Source organism: Clytia hemisphaerica, unplaced genomic scaffold, assembly GCF_902728285.1.
Source record: "Clytia hemisphaerica strain Z4C2 unplaced genomic scaffold, Clytia hemisphaerica genome assembly, whole genome shotgun sequence".
NCBI classification, from domain to species: domain Eukaryota; kingdom Metazoa; phylum Cnidaria; class Hydrozoa; order Leptothecata; family Clytiidae; genus Clytia; species Clytia hemisphaerica.
The window spans coordinates 1,851,034-1,871,261 of NW_027103917.1; the positions used below are offsets into that span (position 1 = coordinate 1,851,034).

General features: G+C 35.2%; 2 protein-coding genes across 2 annotated transcripts; both read left to right on the forward strand.

The window, feature by feature from the left end:
* Nucleotides 1–8,283: 8,283 nt before the first annotated feature.
* Nucleotides 8,284–10,839, forward strand: LOC136809414 (uncharacterized). The gene has a single exon (XM_067065943.1). It carries the CDS (start codon nt 8,485–8,487, stop codon nt 10,357–10,359), a length of 1,875 nt encoding a protein of 624 aa, XP_066922044.1. The 5' UTR covers nt 8,284–8,484; the 3' UTR covers nt 10,360–10,839.
* A 1,082-nt stretch (nt 10,840–11,921) lies between these two features.
* Nucleotides 11,922–14,697, forward strand: LOC136809415 (myophilin-like). Its single transcript, XM_067065944.1, has 5 exons — nt 11,922–12,046; nt 12,799–12,941; nt 13,593–13,662; nt 13,906–14,043; nt 14,390–14,697. The coding sequence occupies exons 1-5, from the start codon at nt 11,996–11,998 to the stop codon at nt 14,498–14,500; spliced, it is 513 nt and encodes a 170-aa protein (XP_066922045.1). The 5' UTR covers nt 11,922–11,995; the 3' UTR covers nt 14,501–14,697.
* The last annotated feature ends 5,531 nt before the right edge of the window (nt 14,698–20,228 follow it).

The window sequence follows — 20,228 nt, forward strand, 5'->3', positions numbered from 1 at the left end:
TAATTTTTGTCTCGATCAGCGATGTTCTTTTTATTCAACATATTTTTTTAATTTTCAAAAAGTTGAAGATATTAAACTAATTTTTGAAGAAATTCTTTTGTAAAAATGTACTCAATAATTTATCATCAAGTTAACAGGGATTCTAAAACAAATACATTGGAAAATAATATTCCCTCATAAAATCATTTTCATTTGAAAGCTTTCTCTCCTCATAAATATAGTGAGTAATTACAAGACTCTTCATTTTAAAACTCAGGTCTCTGAGTTTGAACAACTATAGGACATTTAACAGGTCCGGTGTTTTAGGGATAAAAACCAACCAGTCCCTATACAGCCCCCCCCCCTGTGCTATGGGGGGGGGGGTGCTGGGCACTGACCTCGTCGACCACTGGGTCGTTCCGCTAGAGTTAAAACAGAACCTATTAGAAATCATTTTTTAGCAAAAATCGGGCCCAGTTTGACGAGTTTTTGACGAAATTCAAACTCTATCAGACAAAAGTTGGACCCGACAGACAAAATGCCGACACTGTCAGATGTAAGATTTGATAGAACATTGTTTAAACTACTTTAGATGGACCAACTTTTGCGAGCAGAAACCTTCTCGAGGCCAAAATTCGGGAAATTTGAAAGAAAACTTGATAGATATGATTTTTCTTGAAGTTTTAGAAGTATAAAAATTTTGAAAATTATTGACTTAGATAATATGGTCAAGTTTTTTTCATATTAAAAGGACTAACTTTTGAATTTAGGTAAGGTTGTAATAATTAATGAATAAAAAATCCTGAGAGAGAAATAAAATACTCTCTACAAACCGAACCTCTTTGTTAATCTCCCTTCGACACAGAAGCAATTTATGCAGATGAAGTGGGCAAACGAAATGCTTGTACTTAAAGATTATTCTGCTTCTTGACTCTGAATATTATACGCTTTTAAAAGGCCATATTCCGAGAAATTGTCTTTGTCCGACTGAACCACCTCTATGAGTTTTTGACTCGAATTATCTACAAACATACAAAGTCCATAAATTTTTTCCTTTACCAATAACCGCAACCGCACAAATTCCAAGCTCTTCACCAATATAAGCCGGCAATAATAAGCCCAAAACTAACGCAATCTACTTTTTGAAAATTAGAATCATTTTGCTGATCTTAGACGGAAGTTCCATTCTTGTGAAAATGGTAATTATAACGCTTTTGTTTTTCATTTTCTTCTTCTTCATTTTTGTTCTCTTTCCTAGACGAATATTGAAAAACAAATTATCGGAAAATATAAGCGCATTTAAATATTCGTCCAATTAAGAGCATACTATATTTTCAGGATCGTACGGGGGTCATCAACAAGGAACATACCGACGTATTTTATTCATCACCGTCAAAACCGACAGTAAAAGTATTGTTAAAATACTTAGTCTGTCATTCACACAGGTGTTTTCCCGCTAAGGGTCCGAGGTCGAAAGTCGGGCGGCACATACCCGTCAGCTTGCAACCCTAATACCCCCACGGGTATCTAGGTGTCAAAAATGCCATAAGCACAGGAACAAATTGTTAAATCACACTCGTGTGAAAACTGATTTCCCAGGATGGGATTTGGTTTGGTAATTAACACCCTACGTGTTTACACCTTGTTGAATCAATTATTAAACTAAACGCTCAATCTGCAATGACAATCTGATTTTATTCTTCTTAAATGTTACAGTAGTCTGATACTTAATTCAACAAGATGGAAACACGTAGGGTGTTAATTACCAAACCAAATCCCATCCTGGGAAATCAGTTTTCACACGAGTGTGATTTAACAATTTGTTCCTGTGCTTATGGCATTTTTGACACCTAGATACCCGTGGGGGTATAAGGGTTGCAAGCTGACGGGTATGTGCCGCCCGACTTTCGACCCTCGGACCCTTAGCGGGACTAAAAAGGAGAAAAAATAGGAAAAATTTGCGATTTTTACGACTCTTATCGGGACTAATTTGACCAAATTTTGATCTTTAAAGGAACGAACAGTAGAAATTTTCTTGTTTTTCCGACTCTTAGTGGGACTGAAATCGTCACAACGTCAAAGGCTTGAAACTAGGGAGATTTTCGTAATGGCAAAACAATTTCATTCCTTCAGACATAGAAACGAATCAAAATGAAGAGTCTTGTAGATTACTCACTATATTTATGAGGAGAGAAAGCTTTCAAATGAAAATGATTTTATGAGGGAATATTATTTTTCAATGTATTTGTTTTAGAATCCCTGTTAACTTGATGATAAATTATTGAGTACATTTTTACAAAAGAATTTTTTCAAAAATTAGTTTAATATCTTCAACTTTTTGAAAATTGAAAAAAATATGTTCAAAATTTTTTATGCTAAAAGAACATCGCATTTTTATGATTGTCGAGGTTAAAAAAACTCTAAAACTTGAAAAATGAACCTGAAAAATTTCTCGGTAATGGTTTTACTGAATATTCTGAGTGAGGGTAAGGCTACTAAATTGAAAAATTAAACAGAAGAAGCGATACTATCTATCCGGGGGTCACTTGGACGTGCCATTGAAAATATCTGACAGGGGCGAAAATTCACTAAATTTTGAAAGTTATGCCTAACAGGATTGAATTTTGGCCATCCTCACCACTCTCAGGGGTTAGTTTTGGAAAAATGTAAGGTTTTGGGTCTGACTTTTATCCATCAAAGCTCAAATTTTGTCTTTCAGGATTCAAATTTTTACTACACTCCGGTCTTCCCTTTAGCTCGCCAATGTTATTTTGAATTGAGCATGGCACTAAGTATTTCTTTTTCTATTTTAGTGATATCTTTGAGATGCTACTCCTGTTCGGCCGATTATGGGGAGTCATGTGATCCTCCACGAGTTTTAAAGTGTTCGCCGAATCAAATTTGTTTAACAATGGCATATAAAGAGATATTTGAGAATATAGCGGAACCAAAATTTATCAAGAGATGCGCCAACGGATGGGAAAGCTGCAAAGAAAATTGCCAAAAGAATGATGATACTTCTTTCGATTGTAAAGTAAGTCTATTCTTCTTTCATTTTCTGGTAGCAATTAGTTCTTAAGAATCTTAGTGTCTATCTTGTTGCCGTGGGCATTATGATTTTTAATACATTCTAGGCGCCCATTAATTATGTGGGAAGATATTTTAACCGTTGGAAAGATATTGAATATTTTTGAAAATTGTAAAAATGAAGAAAAAATGAAAATGAAATAATGAATTTAAAAATAGGGACTTGATGGGGACCTTGTCCCTAATCATAAATTCGTTAACCAATTTTTGCTATACAGGGGGTCCCGGATAAAAGTCCTGTTTCAAAACTTAAATATTTCAAAACGAGATATTCGATGGGTCAAAGTCGAGGCGGAGTCGAGTTGAATATACATCACTGAGGGTTAACAAATCCAATAACCAACCAATAAACTTTTCTTATACTTTAACTTGTAGTCGCGTTCTAACAAAGGAATCTTTTCCGGGACACCATGTATATTAAACTTGTAAACGAGTTTAGGTATTTATTTATTAACATCATTACATTATTACTCAAATTATAAGTTACAGCCATTCTAAACAGGAACCCGTCTGCGTATTTTTTTAAATCTGATGAATACTTGACGGGTCAGAGCTGTGAGTCCGATTTTGGCCTCAAAATTACAGTGGGAAATTCGAATTTAGCGCTGTCCTCACTTACTAAAATAAAAACCAAATTTCGGAACTTGCGCTTTCTTTAAGAAAGTGTGACCAGTGAAACAATAACAGGATTTGATTGGCTGTGTTTTCAACCGGTATTAGGATATGGGAAATTCAAACTCTCAGCCCATACCATGCTATATATTTCGCCATCAGTATATAGAATAAGAAATCATAGCATGGATCTCCAGGCTACATCCATTCAGAAAAGGCCCAGAACGGCCCAAAAATCACCAAAATGGAACACTTTCAATGAAAACAATGATACCTGTGGTGACCCAGTATATTACATTTACTTTCCAGAGTTCGTGTTGTTCAACCGACTTGTGTAATGAAGAGAAAAACGAAAAAGTTATTTGGTATGCCTTGAAGTCAAATGGAAAAACGATGACAGCGGACCTCAATATTTTGTTCGATATCCTGCTTACTATTTCAATTCTATTCACTTATATCTAGACGATCAAGAATACATTTCGAGGAAAATGATGAACTAATGAGATCATATCACTAAGATGATTGACAATGGAGTATTGGAACCCCGGGGGGGGGGGTACTAGGGCAAGATGGGTTACGGGGATGCTCCGCTGGTCAGGGTACCTTTTCTAACCTCCACGAGTCCCAGGTAGGGTCGCAAAAACACCAAAATAGAAAAATCAGTCCCTCGTAGGGTGCCTTTTTTTGGAAAATTTGGGGAAAAAGTAGAAAATTTGAGAAAATTTTTGAATTTCAGTCCCATTCAGGGTCACTTTTTTCGCAAATTTCGAGTCCCACGTAGGGTCCATTTTTCGAACCTCAGCGGAGCACCCCCGTCGGTCGACAAGGGTAGTACCCCCCCCGGGATTGGAACATATAATTAAAAGGTGTATAGATAAAAAGACAAGGACTATATTTAAATTGACAAAAAAATTTAAAAGAAAAAAAGAAAAGTCTCGAAATATAATCTGTGTTCTGATTATAAGTTTGAAAATAAGATTTCTTAAATAGAAAAGTTTAAACGCTCCGCCTATTATCAAATCAGACGGAATCAGGATCAGGATAGTGTGGTGCGGCTTTTAGGGAAAACTTGATTTGTGGTTGATGTGAGGTGGCGGGTGTGCTATTTACAAATCCATTTGGTACGCTTGTCATGTATTGCCGGATCCAAGGCTTAAAGGTGAGCCTTATTTTTATTGTTTCTTTTGGTAGTTCATTCCAATCATCTAGATGAATTTACTCATGTACGAATTGTATTGTTTCTTTTTTGATCTGAATCATTCGACTATCCATCTCCCGTTTCACCACGCGCCTCTTCCTCTGTAAAGTTTCAAAACTCTTTTATTGAACACGAACAAGAAACATAGAAATAAGCCTTTCAAACTCCTTGTGGTAGAATAGATGATTGACAATACCAGATTCAAAGTCCTGGACTTTTCACCAGGAATCTGAAGAAATCCAAGAATCTCGATCAATCCTAACCCAATCGTCAGTTTCAATACAATCCTCATAACATTGATATTATTTTGTCTGTTCTCTAACGATATGTTGCAATCGTTTTTCGTTTTCTGAATCTTGAGAAAAGTCCTCAGTAATATTGCAGTTATCAGAAAGTATTGTATACCCGTTGCTACAATATATGACCAGAGTCGAGCTTGGAAATCTTCAATCCAACAAATATCCTCATATCCTACTTGAATGTTACCAAGAATGTCCAATGTAACAACTGGTGCCACAAACAACAAACGCATAGTTGAAGCAATCACCAGATACTTAAGAAATGTTTTCGTTTTGTTTCTTTGGCTTCTTGAGATTGAAGAATGCATTGTAAACGCAAAATCACAACAAATAATGATAACCCAAAACTGTGATTCAAGAAATAAGTAATGCATACAAATACCAAAATATCTACAAAGCTTAGTGCCATAGTATGTTTTCTTCGTGATGAAAATCAAATCTGAGATGAAGAGACTGGATACTAAAGCCATAGTATTGAGTCCAGGGATGTTTTGGAGATTTCGTGATGTTGTTACATCCAGTAATCTTGATGTCAACGTTGGTGAAATTTGCAATATTGTTGCATTCAGCACAAAATGAACTTCTATAAAGATTTCCTTCTGCATCGACAACCGGTTGTGAGTCTGAAAATGTGGAAGTGTGGTAGGAGCTTAAACATTTCTGATGAGTTGGTTCCTTTAAGCTGTTGTTACAAGTTGAGATCATCAGATAATCCTGTTGATTCACCATTCCAAGATCATATTCCATGTATTCCATGATGGCACTGTTAAATATCTGGTGGCATTGATATCCTAAATCCCGGACACTCGTCATCTGCCGGACAAAACGATTAAAATAAGTTTCAGTATTTTCACCTTTTTGCCAGAATTTGTCAACACAGCAATTTTTAGTTTGTAACAAGAATTTTCACATGACAGCATTTTGCATTACCAATGCAAAGATTTAAACCCCGTGTTGTTACATTTGCATCTGTTATTATAATTTCTCTATCGTTATAAAGTTCTGATAGTGATATGGGAAATTCGTAGCCCAAAGTACTCCCAGTTTTGCAGCACAACACGAAAAGCAAAGCTATGATTAAAATTTGTGTCTTCTTCTTCTTCTTCTTCTTCTTCTTCTTCTTCTTCTTCTTCTTCTTCTTCTTCTTCTTCTTCTTCTTCTTTGACGATTTCAAATTTTCTAATTTTCCACTTCCACAATTTCTTTTTCCGTTGCGAAGTGTCTTTCTGAAGTCAACCAATCAATTCATCAGTGGATATGATTGTGCTGTCATTTGACCCTTCAATAATTCACGTCTTTTATCTATAACCATAACAAGAAACTGAAGACAAATTGATTAAATTTCTTTCGTATTTGACACATCTGTTAAAGGTCCTCTGAAATGAAGATTGTGAAATGTGAATTTTGTATTTTTAGATTTGTGTTCTTCCTCTTTCAATATGTTGTTAAGGAGCGGATCTAGGATTTGAAGGGTACCATGCAAAAACTAAATGTGCTCTAAATAGTACCTAAGGAGGCCCCACTATAGGCCTATAGGCCCCAGTAATGGTATTAACGTTTTTATTTTTCATTGAAGGTAGAGTTTTAGTTATTATAGAAAAAAGAAGATATCTATGCAATCCGTCTCTCAGTGAGGGGTAAAACATGTGCTGTGCTGCGACGATCCTGAAAATGCAACAATATGTCGGAAATCAACGAAAATCCTAAAATTCAACAATATTATGGATATTGCACACCCTAATAACTGTTTAACAAACACCATCATAGCAGATAACGACACCTTACAATGTAGGAGATGTGATAGACTTGTCCATTATGCTTGCTCTGAGCACCCGGCCTATCAGATTCAGCTTAGTCTGCAGTATAAAAGCGGCGCTTCGAAAGTGGAAATTTTGTTAAAATAACGCCACTCTTACTTGAGAGGATTAAAACAAGCAGATAAAAAGCTCGCAGTAACATCACAGCGAAAGAAGCAGATAAAGATGAGCATCATGGATTTCAACGAGAGAATAACCTCTCTAGAAAGGAAAGCTGAGAAGCTAATAAATAAAAAAGACGTCAACAAAGAACGGAACAACAAACGATCTGAAACACAGCTCAACAACACAGAAACAATCAGAAAAAAAACAATCATATGCAGAAGTCACCAAAGAAGATCTACAAAAACAAGAGGTGACCATCAGTGCCGTAGGAAGCATTTTCATATTGGGGGGGGGGCTGAAGTTTAGTGAAAATTGAGCTCTAGATTGCTTAAAAATACACTCAAAACATGCACATAAAAGACAATTATGACAAATTAAAAAAAACTTTGCATTTTGAAAAATAACCATTTTTGAAAAAATTATTGGGGGGGGGCATAGCCCCCCCTTGCCCCCCAGTTGCTACGGCACTGGTGACCATAAAAAGTTTCATCAAATCAGTGAATGAAGAGGAGCGTTGGCTCAAATCAACCAAGTGCAACATCATGGTGCATAATTTAGGTGAAAACAAGCACGAAAACGAAGAAGAGCAACGAGTTGGTGACAAAGATTTTATAAAAAGAATGCTGAAAAAACAAATGGGTTTCGGTGTGACGATAATCAAGGTAGAACGCTTAGTTGCTCGTAAAGATGAAATGTATGCAAATGAACGATGGAGACCATTAAAAGTTACTTTCGACAGTGAAGAGGAAAGGATTAGAATACTTACATCAGCCCACAAACTAGATAAAGATGATTTCAGAGTATCAGACGATTTTTCAAGGAAAGAACGCGAGATAATAAAACAATGGCATCATAAAGCAAAAGAAAAAACATCGAATGAAAAAGACAAGAGTCATATATGGAAAGTGAGAGGTAGTCCTAGGACTAAACTCTATTTAAAGAAATTTACGACGGAAACAACATAATTATAAAAAGAGCGGGTTAGAGGCCCAGTGTGTGCCTAACTGTAAAACTCTATGATAGAGTTGACAAACGAATGGAATGATAAGATCTATAAATTGTAAAGATTGTTTCATAGAGGTCAATAGACCTGAGAAATACACTTCTAAAAATTAAGAAAAAAATAAATTAAAACATAAGTTCAAAGCGCTTGAAAGTATAATAGAAAGTAAAGTCAAACGAACTTTCAATAACTTCTAAATATGAACTGGCTGTAAGCTATGAATTATTGAAAAGAGGGAAGGTGACAAAATTAACTTCTAAAATAAATTAAAAACAGTTATACTATAGAAGTAATTTCGAAATTTTGATCCACATCAGTTGACATCTCATCAGAAAAAAACGGAGGTAAACAATTTTCCAGTGAAATACTGTTTTAAGAGGGAGGATGAAAAAAGCAGCACAGACTTTCAAAATTGTTTTGCTTTTTTTGCTTTATGAAGCTTGGTGTTCCGAAAACAGTCCTTCGATCAAGCATACAGAATTTCCGTTATCACAGATATATATCCATGCAGAAGCCGTTGAAACAACCAAGGATAATGACGAGAGTTGGAATCTGTGCAGTGCAGGAAAACCTAAATGCTGTTCATGTGATGACTCTTGTTATAAACTCAAAAATTGTTGCGTTGACAAATTCTGGCAAAAAGATGAAAACGCGAAAACTTATTTTGATCGTTTTGTCCGGCAGATGACGGGTGTCCAAGATTTAGGGTACCAATGTCACCAGATATTTAATAGTGCCATCATGGAATATGATCTTGGAATGAAGAGACAACAGGATTATCTAATGATCTCAACGTGTAACAACAGCCTAACGGAACCAACTCATCAGAAATGTTTAAGCTCCTGCCACACGTCCACATTTTCAGACTCACGGCCAGTCTTCGATGCAGAAGGAAATCTTTATAGAAGTTCATTTTGTGCTGAATGCAACAATATTGCAAATTTCACCAACGTTGACATCAAGATTACTGGATGTGACAATATCACGAAATTAATTGAGTGTAAGGTAAAATTGGATAAGAACTTTGATTCATTACAATGTATGCAAACTGTTTCAAAACGTGATTGTATAAGCGAAGAATTCAGTGACCAGTGTTTATCCTACACAGCACCTATCAAAGCAGGTTACGAAATTTACCCAAATTACCATTGCTTGAAATGCATGAGTGATTTAGACCAATATGAACACCTGTCGTATGCATGTAATGAATTGGGAAGGTATCAATTTCCAAGTTGGTCCCTCACCCTCGACTATTCAGGAAAACTTCATCTTTTCCAAGACAGAACTGCAACTATAAAGACCCAGGACGTTCTTAATAACACACAAAACTCCACGTTCAATAACTCAATGAAAAATCTCCCTGCAGGTTCTGAATATGAAATCTTTGGTGAAATGGAACGTTATATTGTCATGGTGGGTACCAGCATCAGTTTACTTTGTTACGTCGTAATCCTCTTCACATATTTGAAGTTCAAAGAACTACAAAACATCCCTGGACTCAATACTATGGTTTTAGTATTCAGTCTTCTGATCTCAGATTTGATTTTCATCACAAAGAAAACATACTATGGCACTAAGCTTTGTAGATATTTTGGCATTCTTATGCATTACTTATTTCTTGAATCACAGTTTTGGGTGGCCATTATTTGCTTTGATTTTGCGCTTACAATGCATTCTTCAATCTCAAGAAGCCAAAGAAACAAAACGAAAACACTTCTTAAGTATCTGGTGATTGCTTCAACCACGCCTTTATTGTTTGTGTCACCAGTTGTTACCTTGGATATTCTTGGTGACATCGAAGCAGGATATGAGGATATTTGTTGGATTGAAGATTTTGAAGCTCGACTTTGGTCATATATTGTACCAATGGGTATACAATACTCTCTGATAACTGCAATATTACTGAAGACCTTTCTCAAGATTCGGAAAACGAAAAAAGATTGTAACATAACATTGGAGAACAAACAAAATAATGTCAATATTATGAGGATTGTATTGAAACTGACGATTGGGTTAGGATTGATCGAGATTCTTGGATTTCTTCAGATTCCTGGTGAAAAGTCCAGGACTTTGAATCTGGTATTGTCAATCATCTATTCTACCACAAGGAGTTTGAAAGGCTTATTTCTATGCTTTTTGTTCGTGTTCAATAAAAAAGTTTTGAAACTTTACAGGGCAGGAGGCATGGGGCGAAGTGCGAGATCGATGAAGTTTAGCACAACGCTGGATAAAACAATTCAATGCACTACACGAACATGATCGACTTGAAATCACAAAAACAGCTCGAATCTTTCGCAATATCTTTATGAAGGCTTTGTGTGAGCGAACGAATAATCGATGTAACGAGAAACAAATGGGTACCCGAAACAAATGGATTAAAGCAAGTGAGCGAACGAACGAAATGACGATTAAATATCATGAACAAACAAACGCGCTAACAAACAAACGAAGGAGCATTATGATCTAAAACAGCGAACTTCAGTGAACAAGTGAACGAAAAATCCGACAAAAGTAGTTCGGAACTTGAACGAGTAAACAAACTAGCAACGAATTTTTAGTCAGTAGTTTATTTCATAATTCTGTTAGGCTGAAAACTCGTCTCTCCAGAGTGCAAAACATTTTATGAATTTTGAAAATGTAGGAGTGGAAAATTTTTTGTGTTTTTGGAGGGGTCTAAAACATATCAAGAAATGTCATGAAATCTCGTAGGGTAACGGGTGAAAGAATAACATTATGAGAGCTTCTCAAAGTTTATTTTGACCGTACACACTCTTGACTTTTGAGCAAAGCAATAGTCTAGTGAGCACCTACATGTTTTTTTTTATAAGCAAGTGTCTGCCCCTACATCAGGCTCGCATTATGCTTAGCATTCTATTGTTCTCAAACAATAGAGCCATTGTTTAGGTACCCAAAGCTGAGCCTGCGTATGCTTATAAACGTTATGCTTATAAAAGAAAAAACATGTTCTCAGTTTTTAATTAATTTTGTCATCGTACAAGTCTAGCTTTAAATGAGCAATAGCTCGAAATAAAACAATAATCTCAATCTCAAACTAAACCACATAGAATTCCAACATCGATTTAACATTAAGAGGCATTTCATAATCAAAATCTTTCTTCTAATTCGAAACAGTACCAAGTAAATGAAAGGTCTGAGTGGGCCGAGAAATTTTTCAAGGTCATAATTAAAAGCCGGGGGAAATTTTCAAAAACTTAATTAGGACAAGAGGGCTTTAAGATATCGGAGGATATGCTCATATTCAAGGAAGTTGACAGTAGTTGTAATTTAACCTTTGTTCACATGCCAACATGTTAGTGGAAGTATTTAGTGGTACGGTAATTAAATACCGGAAGCGATCTTCAGCAATTTGATGATAAATTCTCTGCTACACATCATTTTGAATGAACTTTTAAAGTCAATGAAAACAATAAGGGAATATTTATTTCTGGTCTTGAAAGTTGAATTTAGTTTAGAATCAAGGACGAGTTCATTTCTAAAGAAAACAACTGGGTCAGACAAAACCGTGAGATGAGATTAGAAAACGATCGAGCGAACAAACCAAGCGAACACAAACACAATGAAAGAAAAGAAATAACATTATGACAAAACAAAATATCACATATCCTGTCTTTAACCAAATAAGGATGAAATGTTTATTGAATTCCATAGCCAGAAGAAAATATCGATGTTTGGTCATCTCTGTTTAAACTTAGATGGATGGATGTCAATTCTCGTCATTGATTGGCTTAAACTTGGTCACGTGACTAAACGCTCCTATGATTGTCTCAAATTCTCATATAAAAGCGGTTACAGAATTTCGAAGAGAACGAAACATAAAAAACCTGAAACTTCAACAAAAACTTTCAAGTAAGGTGATAAATTTTTTGAAATCAGAATGGAACATAGACACAAGGGGTTTGGATTTACCGCTGAGACAAAGAGAGCTGTAAGTCATTCATTTCCAGCAACTTTTTTTAATTAAACATCACTCATTTATATTCACTTTCACATGGGTAAATGAGGCAAGGTTTTGCTTCAATCCAGGGACGTAGCCTGAGTTGAGAATGTTCTACATACAGTCTATATGAAGTAACGTATTTTAATGTGTTTTATTTTTGAAGCATCCGATATTACTGGATGTTTTCACAGCCAAGGTCTCATCAAAGCAAAGTCTTTTATGGTAGCACTGAGACATTCAACTCACGTCACTTGATTTGAACATCGGAATTTACCTGCATAAGGAGCTTAGAATTCTTGGAAGGAATTACAGTACACGATATGGAGAATCGTTTCAATACTTTTCGCTTTACATTTGCGTTTTCCACACCTTATCTGTATCCAAACAGCAACATGATTTTTTACCAAATAAGTCGAAGGAAATGATCTTGCTTATGCAACGGATATCAGAGTTAATTTTGTCAACATTTAAATGATCTCCGTCTCATCTTATAGCAAATATTTTATTTGATTGGTATTTGCATGTTTGCATAACTTTGTGAGTGATACTTTTCGAATGAAAGATTCACAAATTCCTAAACTAAAATAGAAGGTGATTGTTGTAACATAGGAAAATCCTATGCAGAAAGCAACCAATAAAAAGCTTTCCTTGGCTTAAGCTAGCTGAAGCTAAAGTAGCCCTTGTCTTGATGCATTGATCTAGTAGCAATTATAAATCTCAGTAAATTTCTTCATTTTCAGATCGACAGCAAATACGACATTGAGAGCGAACGTGAAGCTTTAGAATGGATCGATGCTGTTTTAGGAGGAAACTCTGGATTGAAAGGAGTCACAGGGAAAGATAATGTTCAACAAGCTCTTGCTAACGGAATCATCCTCTGCAAGTAAGCCCTTCTTCTTTTATATTTGCACCTTTGAGGATGGCGGAGTAACTCAAGCGTTTTGTAATATATTTGGCAGTTTTGACCCGCAAAAAATCGAGGACGGTAAAATTTACTAAGATCAAGACAAATCAGAAAGAAGCTCACCGTATCCGTCGCCGAAACACACAGATTTATTAACCGGTTGAAGTCAAAGCCGGTCAATACAAGAAAATGCGCTATTTTGATTGGTTCTCTAGCGGTCAATATAGTACGGTAAAGACCACTTCAGTGCTATGGTCAAACTGACGATGATTTTAAAAAGAGAAAGCTCGGTCTGTACTTCGACTGCGGTCAATATTTTACTGTATTGACCTCCAAACCAGTTATTATTGTATTAATATAAACTCTCTACATTCACCTTTAAAGCAGTCTCTTAGTTCAACGTCTAATTTGTTACTTTTGAGAAACTCCAAAAACTAATGACTTTTAAACATAAGTGGTTGTTAGACAGGGGTGGGTGTATTTTGAGTATTATCCGCCATCAAAGCTCTACGTAATCCTCAGAACTCTTAGTTCCATCACCAACGACATTGGTTGAAATTTAATCCAGAAATATATAGAAATATCAGCACGAGTTTAAAAATGACCATAATTGATTTATTCTATTTCTAGTCTAATGAACGCTATCAACCCTGGAGCAGTCAAGAAAGTCCATCCAGAAAATGCAAACAAATTTAAACATGTAAGTTATTTATATGACAAGCTACTTCTATTCGTGTTTCTTGCATTGGAGGATGAAGATGATGCATTTGACGGATGAAAATTAACTCAAAATAGAAACGTGTGTATTTAAGTGAGATCCTATTGAGGGGACTATTAATTATCTCAGATCATTACTTTCTCGAAGAAGGAGTTATTCTCAAGGAGATTCCCCAGTATGGAAAGAATTCCAGAAAGCTTGAACTCCTGAAACTTTCTTTTACAGCAAGAAAACGTACACAACTTTTTGGTCGGAAGCGAGGCATACGGATGCCATAGAGGCGATATTTTCCAAACAGTCGATCTGACGGAAGACCGAAACATGCCAGCCGTCATCAAAGGAATTCATACTCTCGGAAGAACCGTAAGAAAATTTATTCTTTTTATTCTGATTTGCAAACCTGGATGAAACCTTAGATGATGAGCGGTGACTGAAGCTCTATAATACTTTCAGAGTACTTTCAAATTTTGTCAACCCGACAAAATACTTTCACTTGAGTTAGAGGCCAACTAGGCCAAAAATTAACCTTCTGTAGTTTGTGAAAGTCCGCCAGTGGAAAGAAATTTCGAATTAAGACGTTAAGTGACTACTTCCAAAGTACTTAACTTTCACTGAAAGCAAAAGAAAGTCACCGAAACGATTAAACGCTCAATCAACATACCAGTGTAGATTTATTTACAAACCAATAGAATATATTTTCAATTTACAGGCACAAAAGAACAACTTTAGCGGACCAACCATTGGCCCGAAAGTGTCAACACCCAACAAACGTGAATTCTCCGAGGAGCAAATGAGACATGGCCGTGTCCATGGAATTTAAAGACCTGACATCAAAGCTCTCTTCGAGAACATCGGGCGGACATTATTGTCCGCGCCAGAAGTGATATCTCTCCGCGCAGTAGAGCCAATATCATCTGTACATTTTGACCATTCTTATACATACAACATCCTAATTTGTAAATATTAAAAACATTTTTTTTGTTCTAAGTTAAATAGAATTTTTACCACCATTGGAAAGGATATGTATTTCGTTTTTTTAGTCCCAAAAACCTGTCCCAAACTAGACTTTATATGATTAAAGAATTTTTTTGACCGAGTTGTTCGTATCTTACCAAAATTTTCAGACTGCGCTTCAAAGCAAAGTTTTCGGCCCAAAGATATTTTTAAAACTAAAAGTTTAAAACTATATTAGGAAGTTAATGAAGACTAACTCAGAGAAGAACGATATGGGTTCAACTAAAGAAATGTGGTTAATTTCAGGCAATGGGCTCTTCCAGAACATTTTCGTGCATGGGGGTGAAGAATAGAATATATTGGATATATTGTCCGGGGATAGTGAAAAATCTACAAAATTTGTCTTGTTTGGGGCAAAACTGCTCTGTTTAGGGGTATTTATGAATGTCCAGGGGGTCAAATAATGGTTATCCGGGGAGTTAGACCTGATGTCCGGGGAGTCAAAAGTCACATGATCCAGAGGGTAAATTTCCAAAAAACGTTATTTCCTCCACCTCCCATATTCAAATTTTTTCTGGAAGAGCCCAACTCTTAACCTCAAGTGAAGAGAGTAATGATATACTGAGAATCTTATGAATACTTTCGAAAAATAATGCTCAGCAACGTATAACACAATAAAGCATAATCTGCAGCTTGGTTCTTACCCTACATTTCTCAAGCGCCCTTCCGTTTCTTAAAAATCTATTCACAAAAAACAGTTTTTAAACGATGTTAACAATATTCTTTATAAGGCCAACAGCAACAAAGAACAATGTAATGAGGCTGAATTTTATAGAACAAGAACCCCGAGCTTCAGATTCATTAAATTATTAAGATAGTACTGATTACATTTTATGTCTTTAGGTAAAGAAACTAAGTATCAAGCATATAAAGATCAAAGTCTGAAAGTTCTAAAATGTAGTAGAACAAGCAAGGCTTAGCCGATAATTACTGGCTCTCAAGCAGAAGCAAGAAGCCTAATTCTTCACGCTTTCTATACTAATGTCTGTTCACGATAAGTGTGCACTCTTTTTTCTTTTAGCTATAACTTTTGAAGGAATTCTTTGTTCTTTATAAATTTGGTATCGTTGGAGAGATATTTGTGAGTGGAACAATTTGAAGTAAAAAAGTCTTTAAACAAATTCTAAAAACGAAGATGAAAATGAAGAAGAAAAAAACGAAGATCTTGTGGAGAAGTGCTATAACTTTCATTTTCACTGGAGAGATTCTTTGATCTTAGGAGGTCATCACTGTGAAAAAACTTCACTAAAATATTTATTCAATATAAAGTTATGATACAAAGTTTTTAATGAGTGATTGACCCCTAAAAACAGCAGAAAACAGCAGAAAACAGCGTTTTTAGACGTCAATCAGCTTATAACTTTGTTTGATATCTTTTTACTTAATGGTTAGGTTATTTTTGAGAAATTTTTTCACAGTGATGACGTTCGATAATGAAGGAGTAACTTCAGTGAAAATGATATCTATAGCACCTTTCTACAAGATCTTCATTTTTTTCTTCTTCATTTTCATCTTCATTTTCATAATTTTTTATAGATTTTTTTATTCCAAATTGTTCCACTCCCTAATATCTTTCCAACGATACCAAATTTGTAAAGATTGAGGAATTCCTTCAAAAGTTATAGGTAAATGAAAAAAGAGTGCAAACTTATCGTGAATAGACTTTAGACGTCACCGCGTTTTTTCTATGCAATAAACATCTATTCCATCAGATAGTTGTGTGAAATATTGGGCACATAAATTTCAAAATTAAAGGTAGACTAATGAGAATAAACCAGCCGAGGCTGGAAGGTCAGCCAATAGAGCTTAGCTAGATAGCTTTAATAAGTGGGTTAACAGATGTAAGAGATGTACTGAAACAGAGTAGACTAAAAATGTTGAATAATGTACAAAATGTGAAACATTTGATAACTTGATTTAAAATTATTTAAAACAAGCCTGAGAGCTCCTCCAACAACCCCCCCCACCCGCCACGAGAAGCTCAAAGTATACTTCTCTTTATAGCATTGTAGCACTGTTTCTATGACATCAAACAATTAAGCTATAGTTCATTACTGTCAAATAAAAGAGAAACATAGTGTTATTAAACTTTTTGTTAATTTCATTACAGTCAGTTATGATACATTTTTTCTGTTGGATGTAGACAATATCCATATCTGACCAAAGTGTTATGCTAGAAATAAATAAAAAAATTGCCAAAACGTCAGAACCAAAATAAAGATATCTACTTTGCACTTGAAGCAAAATCACAAAATCTTGAAAAACACAATTTGCATCCAGTCTGCGTAAATAAATTTTGTAGTTTAGTACCGTCAAGTTACACAACATGCACACAACCATCTTGAAGACTTTGCTGGTCGCAAATGATAATGGAAAGCAAAACTTAAAATTCATAACTTTGCGGGGAAGCTTATTTTCCCCCGTTTTGCTTTAAACTCGCTTTTAATTGGTCTATGAATTTGGGCGATCGCTTTACTGCCTTGGCGGAATAAACACACAAGCATAATAAATAAATTCAACAGGGCAGCGGAGTAGCAATTAATTTCAACTGGGAGTCCTCTCTTCTGTGCCAAGCACTGGCAGTGTTTTTTAAACTTTAAAACAATGTTAAATGAAGACCAGATGGATCTGTTGTTGTGTAACTTGGCGATATAATTCATTAAATTCTAGAAACCATTTTTCATAACTTTCTGCAGTCCGCTTTCTGCAAGTCTGATAAGAGATATGTATAAACTGTTATCGCCATTCATTCCATTCCATTATTCGGTCAAAACGTGCGCCAAGGTTAGGAAAGGTTAGAAAAACACAATCTGCGTCCGGAACTGCGTGAAAAATAGTTTGATCAATTTCAACGAGAACTGCATGATATTAATATTAATATAATTGATCAAATTCCAAAGACCATTTGTCATAATTTTGCAAGTCCAATAATAGGAGATGTGATGTCATCATTTGGTTCCCGTCATCTGACCGACCCTGATTTACGGTCAGCAGGTAGAGTTGGAGAGTCGGAAAGCTTTTCCGCTGCTTTGCTGGATTTCCACTGTCGACCTCTGCACGCTCTGTGTTTACAAGTTTTCAAATCGAAGTAGCGAGCCACATGCTAATGGAGAGTAAACCGAAAACCAGTTTATCCACGGTTTCTCAATTTCTTAATTCGGATCAGTCACCACAACGGATTCCCTTTCAACAAGATGTAGCTGCTTCTTAAAAGAAAAATATTTTCAACCGAATGAACGAACGACCCCCACTTTTTAAAGTAGAAATGACGGGAACCAAACAATTTTTTGCGATTCGCCTTAGTCCAAAAAAGCACAATTGCATCCAGTCTTTATCAAATTTAGACAGTAGCTGTACTTTTGTAAACTTTATCAAATTCCAATAACATTATAACACCACCAATCCCACCTAGAGGCAAACAAGAAAAATATGTTTTTATTGCAAAAACTAATAAAAAGCAGCAATAAAAAGTATCAGAAAATTCAACATAAACAAAAACTTGAGCAAACGGCTTTAAACCTTCAAAAGATGTAGAAAAAGAATCCCCTTGATGAAAATCATGTGTTTGATTTGCCGAGTTAAAAAAATAAATGACAGAAATTGAAACTTGCAACAGATTTACACTGGAAATACTTTAGTACAACACTGACTTATCACATCTGACTTATCGCTTGAGCCGCCATCTTGAAACACCACATTATGATCTGTAAAAACAACGCACGCTAAAAGTACCCAAAAAGTTAACCCGATCGGAAGAAAGTTTAGAAATCAAAGTGAGATCGGGAAATTTTTTTTTTGCCGTCTTATGGAAGAAGAAGAAGAAACGAATTTTACCTATTTGAATGCTCAGCTTAGGCTGACCAATTATTCAAGGGGAAAATATTCAATAATCAAGTTCTTTTGAGGTTTTGAGATTTACTCAGGGGCGAAGAAATAATATACTAGAGCGTTAATTCATAATTAATCGAATTGACTTAATCTACGGGTACACTTGGATCATAGAATTATTATCAGATAGAATGAATTCATGCTTTTTTCCTCAAAATGAAGCGTGTCTGTAAGGGGTCCCTTAGTTACAATGGGAATTCAATTGCACGTGTGCAATGATAATGTCATTTCTTTGTTCTTATCGTATTTTAATTGCATATTTTCTCATGCTTGATTGGATTCTTTTGAATTCTCAAAAATTATGCACATAATTTGATTATTTTCAACTGGAAATTTCGGGCACTTCGGTCCCCTCAATGCAAATAAGAATTACATATTTGAAATCAGCTCATTTTATAGATTGACCAGTGTTGAAAACTATTTGAAAACGCACTTCTAAGAAAAGAAATTTGGGTGTCAAGTTTTCACCTAAATTAGTTATTCTTTCCGTATAGACTAAAATTTATTTTTTAATTTTAGGAGTTTAAATCGATGGAATCACTAAATTTCAGCTCCTAAAATTCCAGATTGTAAGCTAAAATAGATTTGTAAATATCAATCGTTTTCCAAAACTAAAAGTCTCGTAACTGAGAAAAAATACCGTGCAAACATACCCTTATAAAGAGATTTCTATCCACGCATCAGATTTTGAGAAACTGTTTTTACGACCAATAATCACTTTTAACAAAGGGAATCTGAATAGATGATGAAGTAGCCAAAGTGAGATATTATTCTATCTGATAACAGTTCACTGCTTGGATGTTAAAGGGACATAACAGTACTTGCGAAATTTGTAAACAAACTGTATGCAGCGGATACAAAATCAAAACAAATGTCACATGTCAAAATAAAAAATAAAACCAAATATGGCTAATTTTGATTGTTCAATTGTTTTACAAGTTTGTTTTGGACACGTGATTTTAATTGTTCTCTTTAATGACACGTGGTTCGCGCAATGTTTACATTTTACTACTGTTATGTCCCTTTAAATAACTCAGAGCTGGAGAGTTTTCCTTGAATGGTTTTACCAGCAAAGAGTCCCTTTAAACCACTACTATTCCAAATCTAATGGCTAAACTTTATTTTATAAGAGTGTCATGTTATTTTGTAATTTGCACGTTCTAAAAAGCAAGCAAAAAGTCTTTAAAATATTCTCAGAATGTTCTGTAAGAAAGTTCTTAAATTTTTGACTTCGAAGCTTTATGTTCTTGTAGTAGGGGGAAATTTGTAAAATCGCTCGAATTTTTTAGTCAAAGCACTTGTTATACATTTTTGGAAAGCTAAGGGGTAGGGGAATCAAAATAACTTGGGTGCCAATTTTTTTTCGGACACTTTGGTGGGATTTTCGGACAAATACGACGGTCTCAGGTAAAAATCATAGGGTGAAAAATTATGAAAATTTTAGCTTGAGAAAACGGAGACCTGTTGTATACTTTTGGAAAGCTCTCAAAAAATTAAGATTAATGATATATTGCGAGTATAGGTGATTTCAGTACCTAACTCGAGATATTGAGCTTCCGAAAGCGCAAAAACTGGACAAAACAGCTGTTTCTGGCTGAAAAACACTGAAAACACTGATTTTAAGGATTAATATCTCGAGTTAGGTA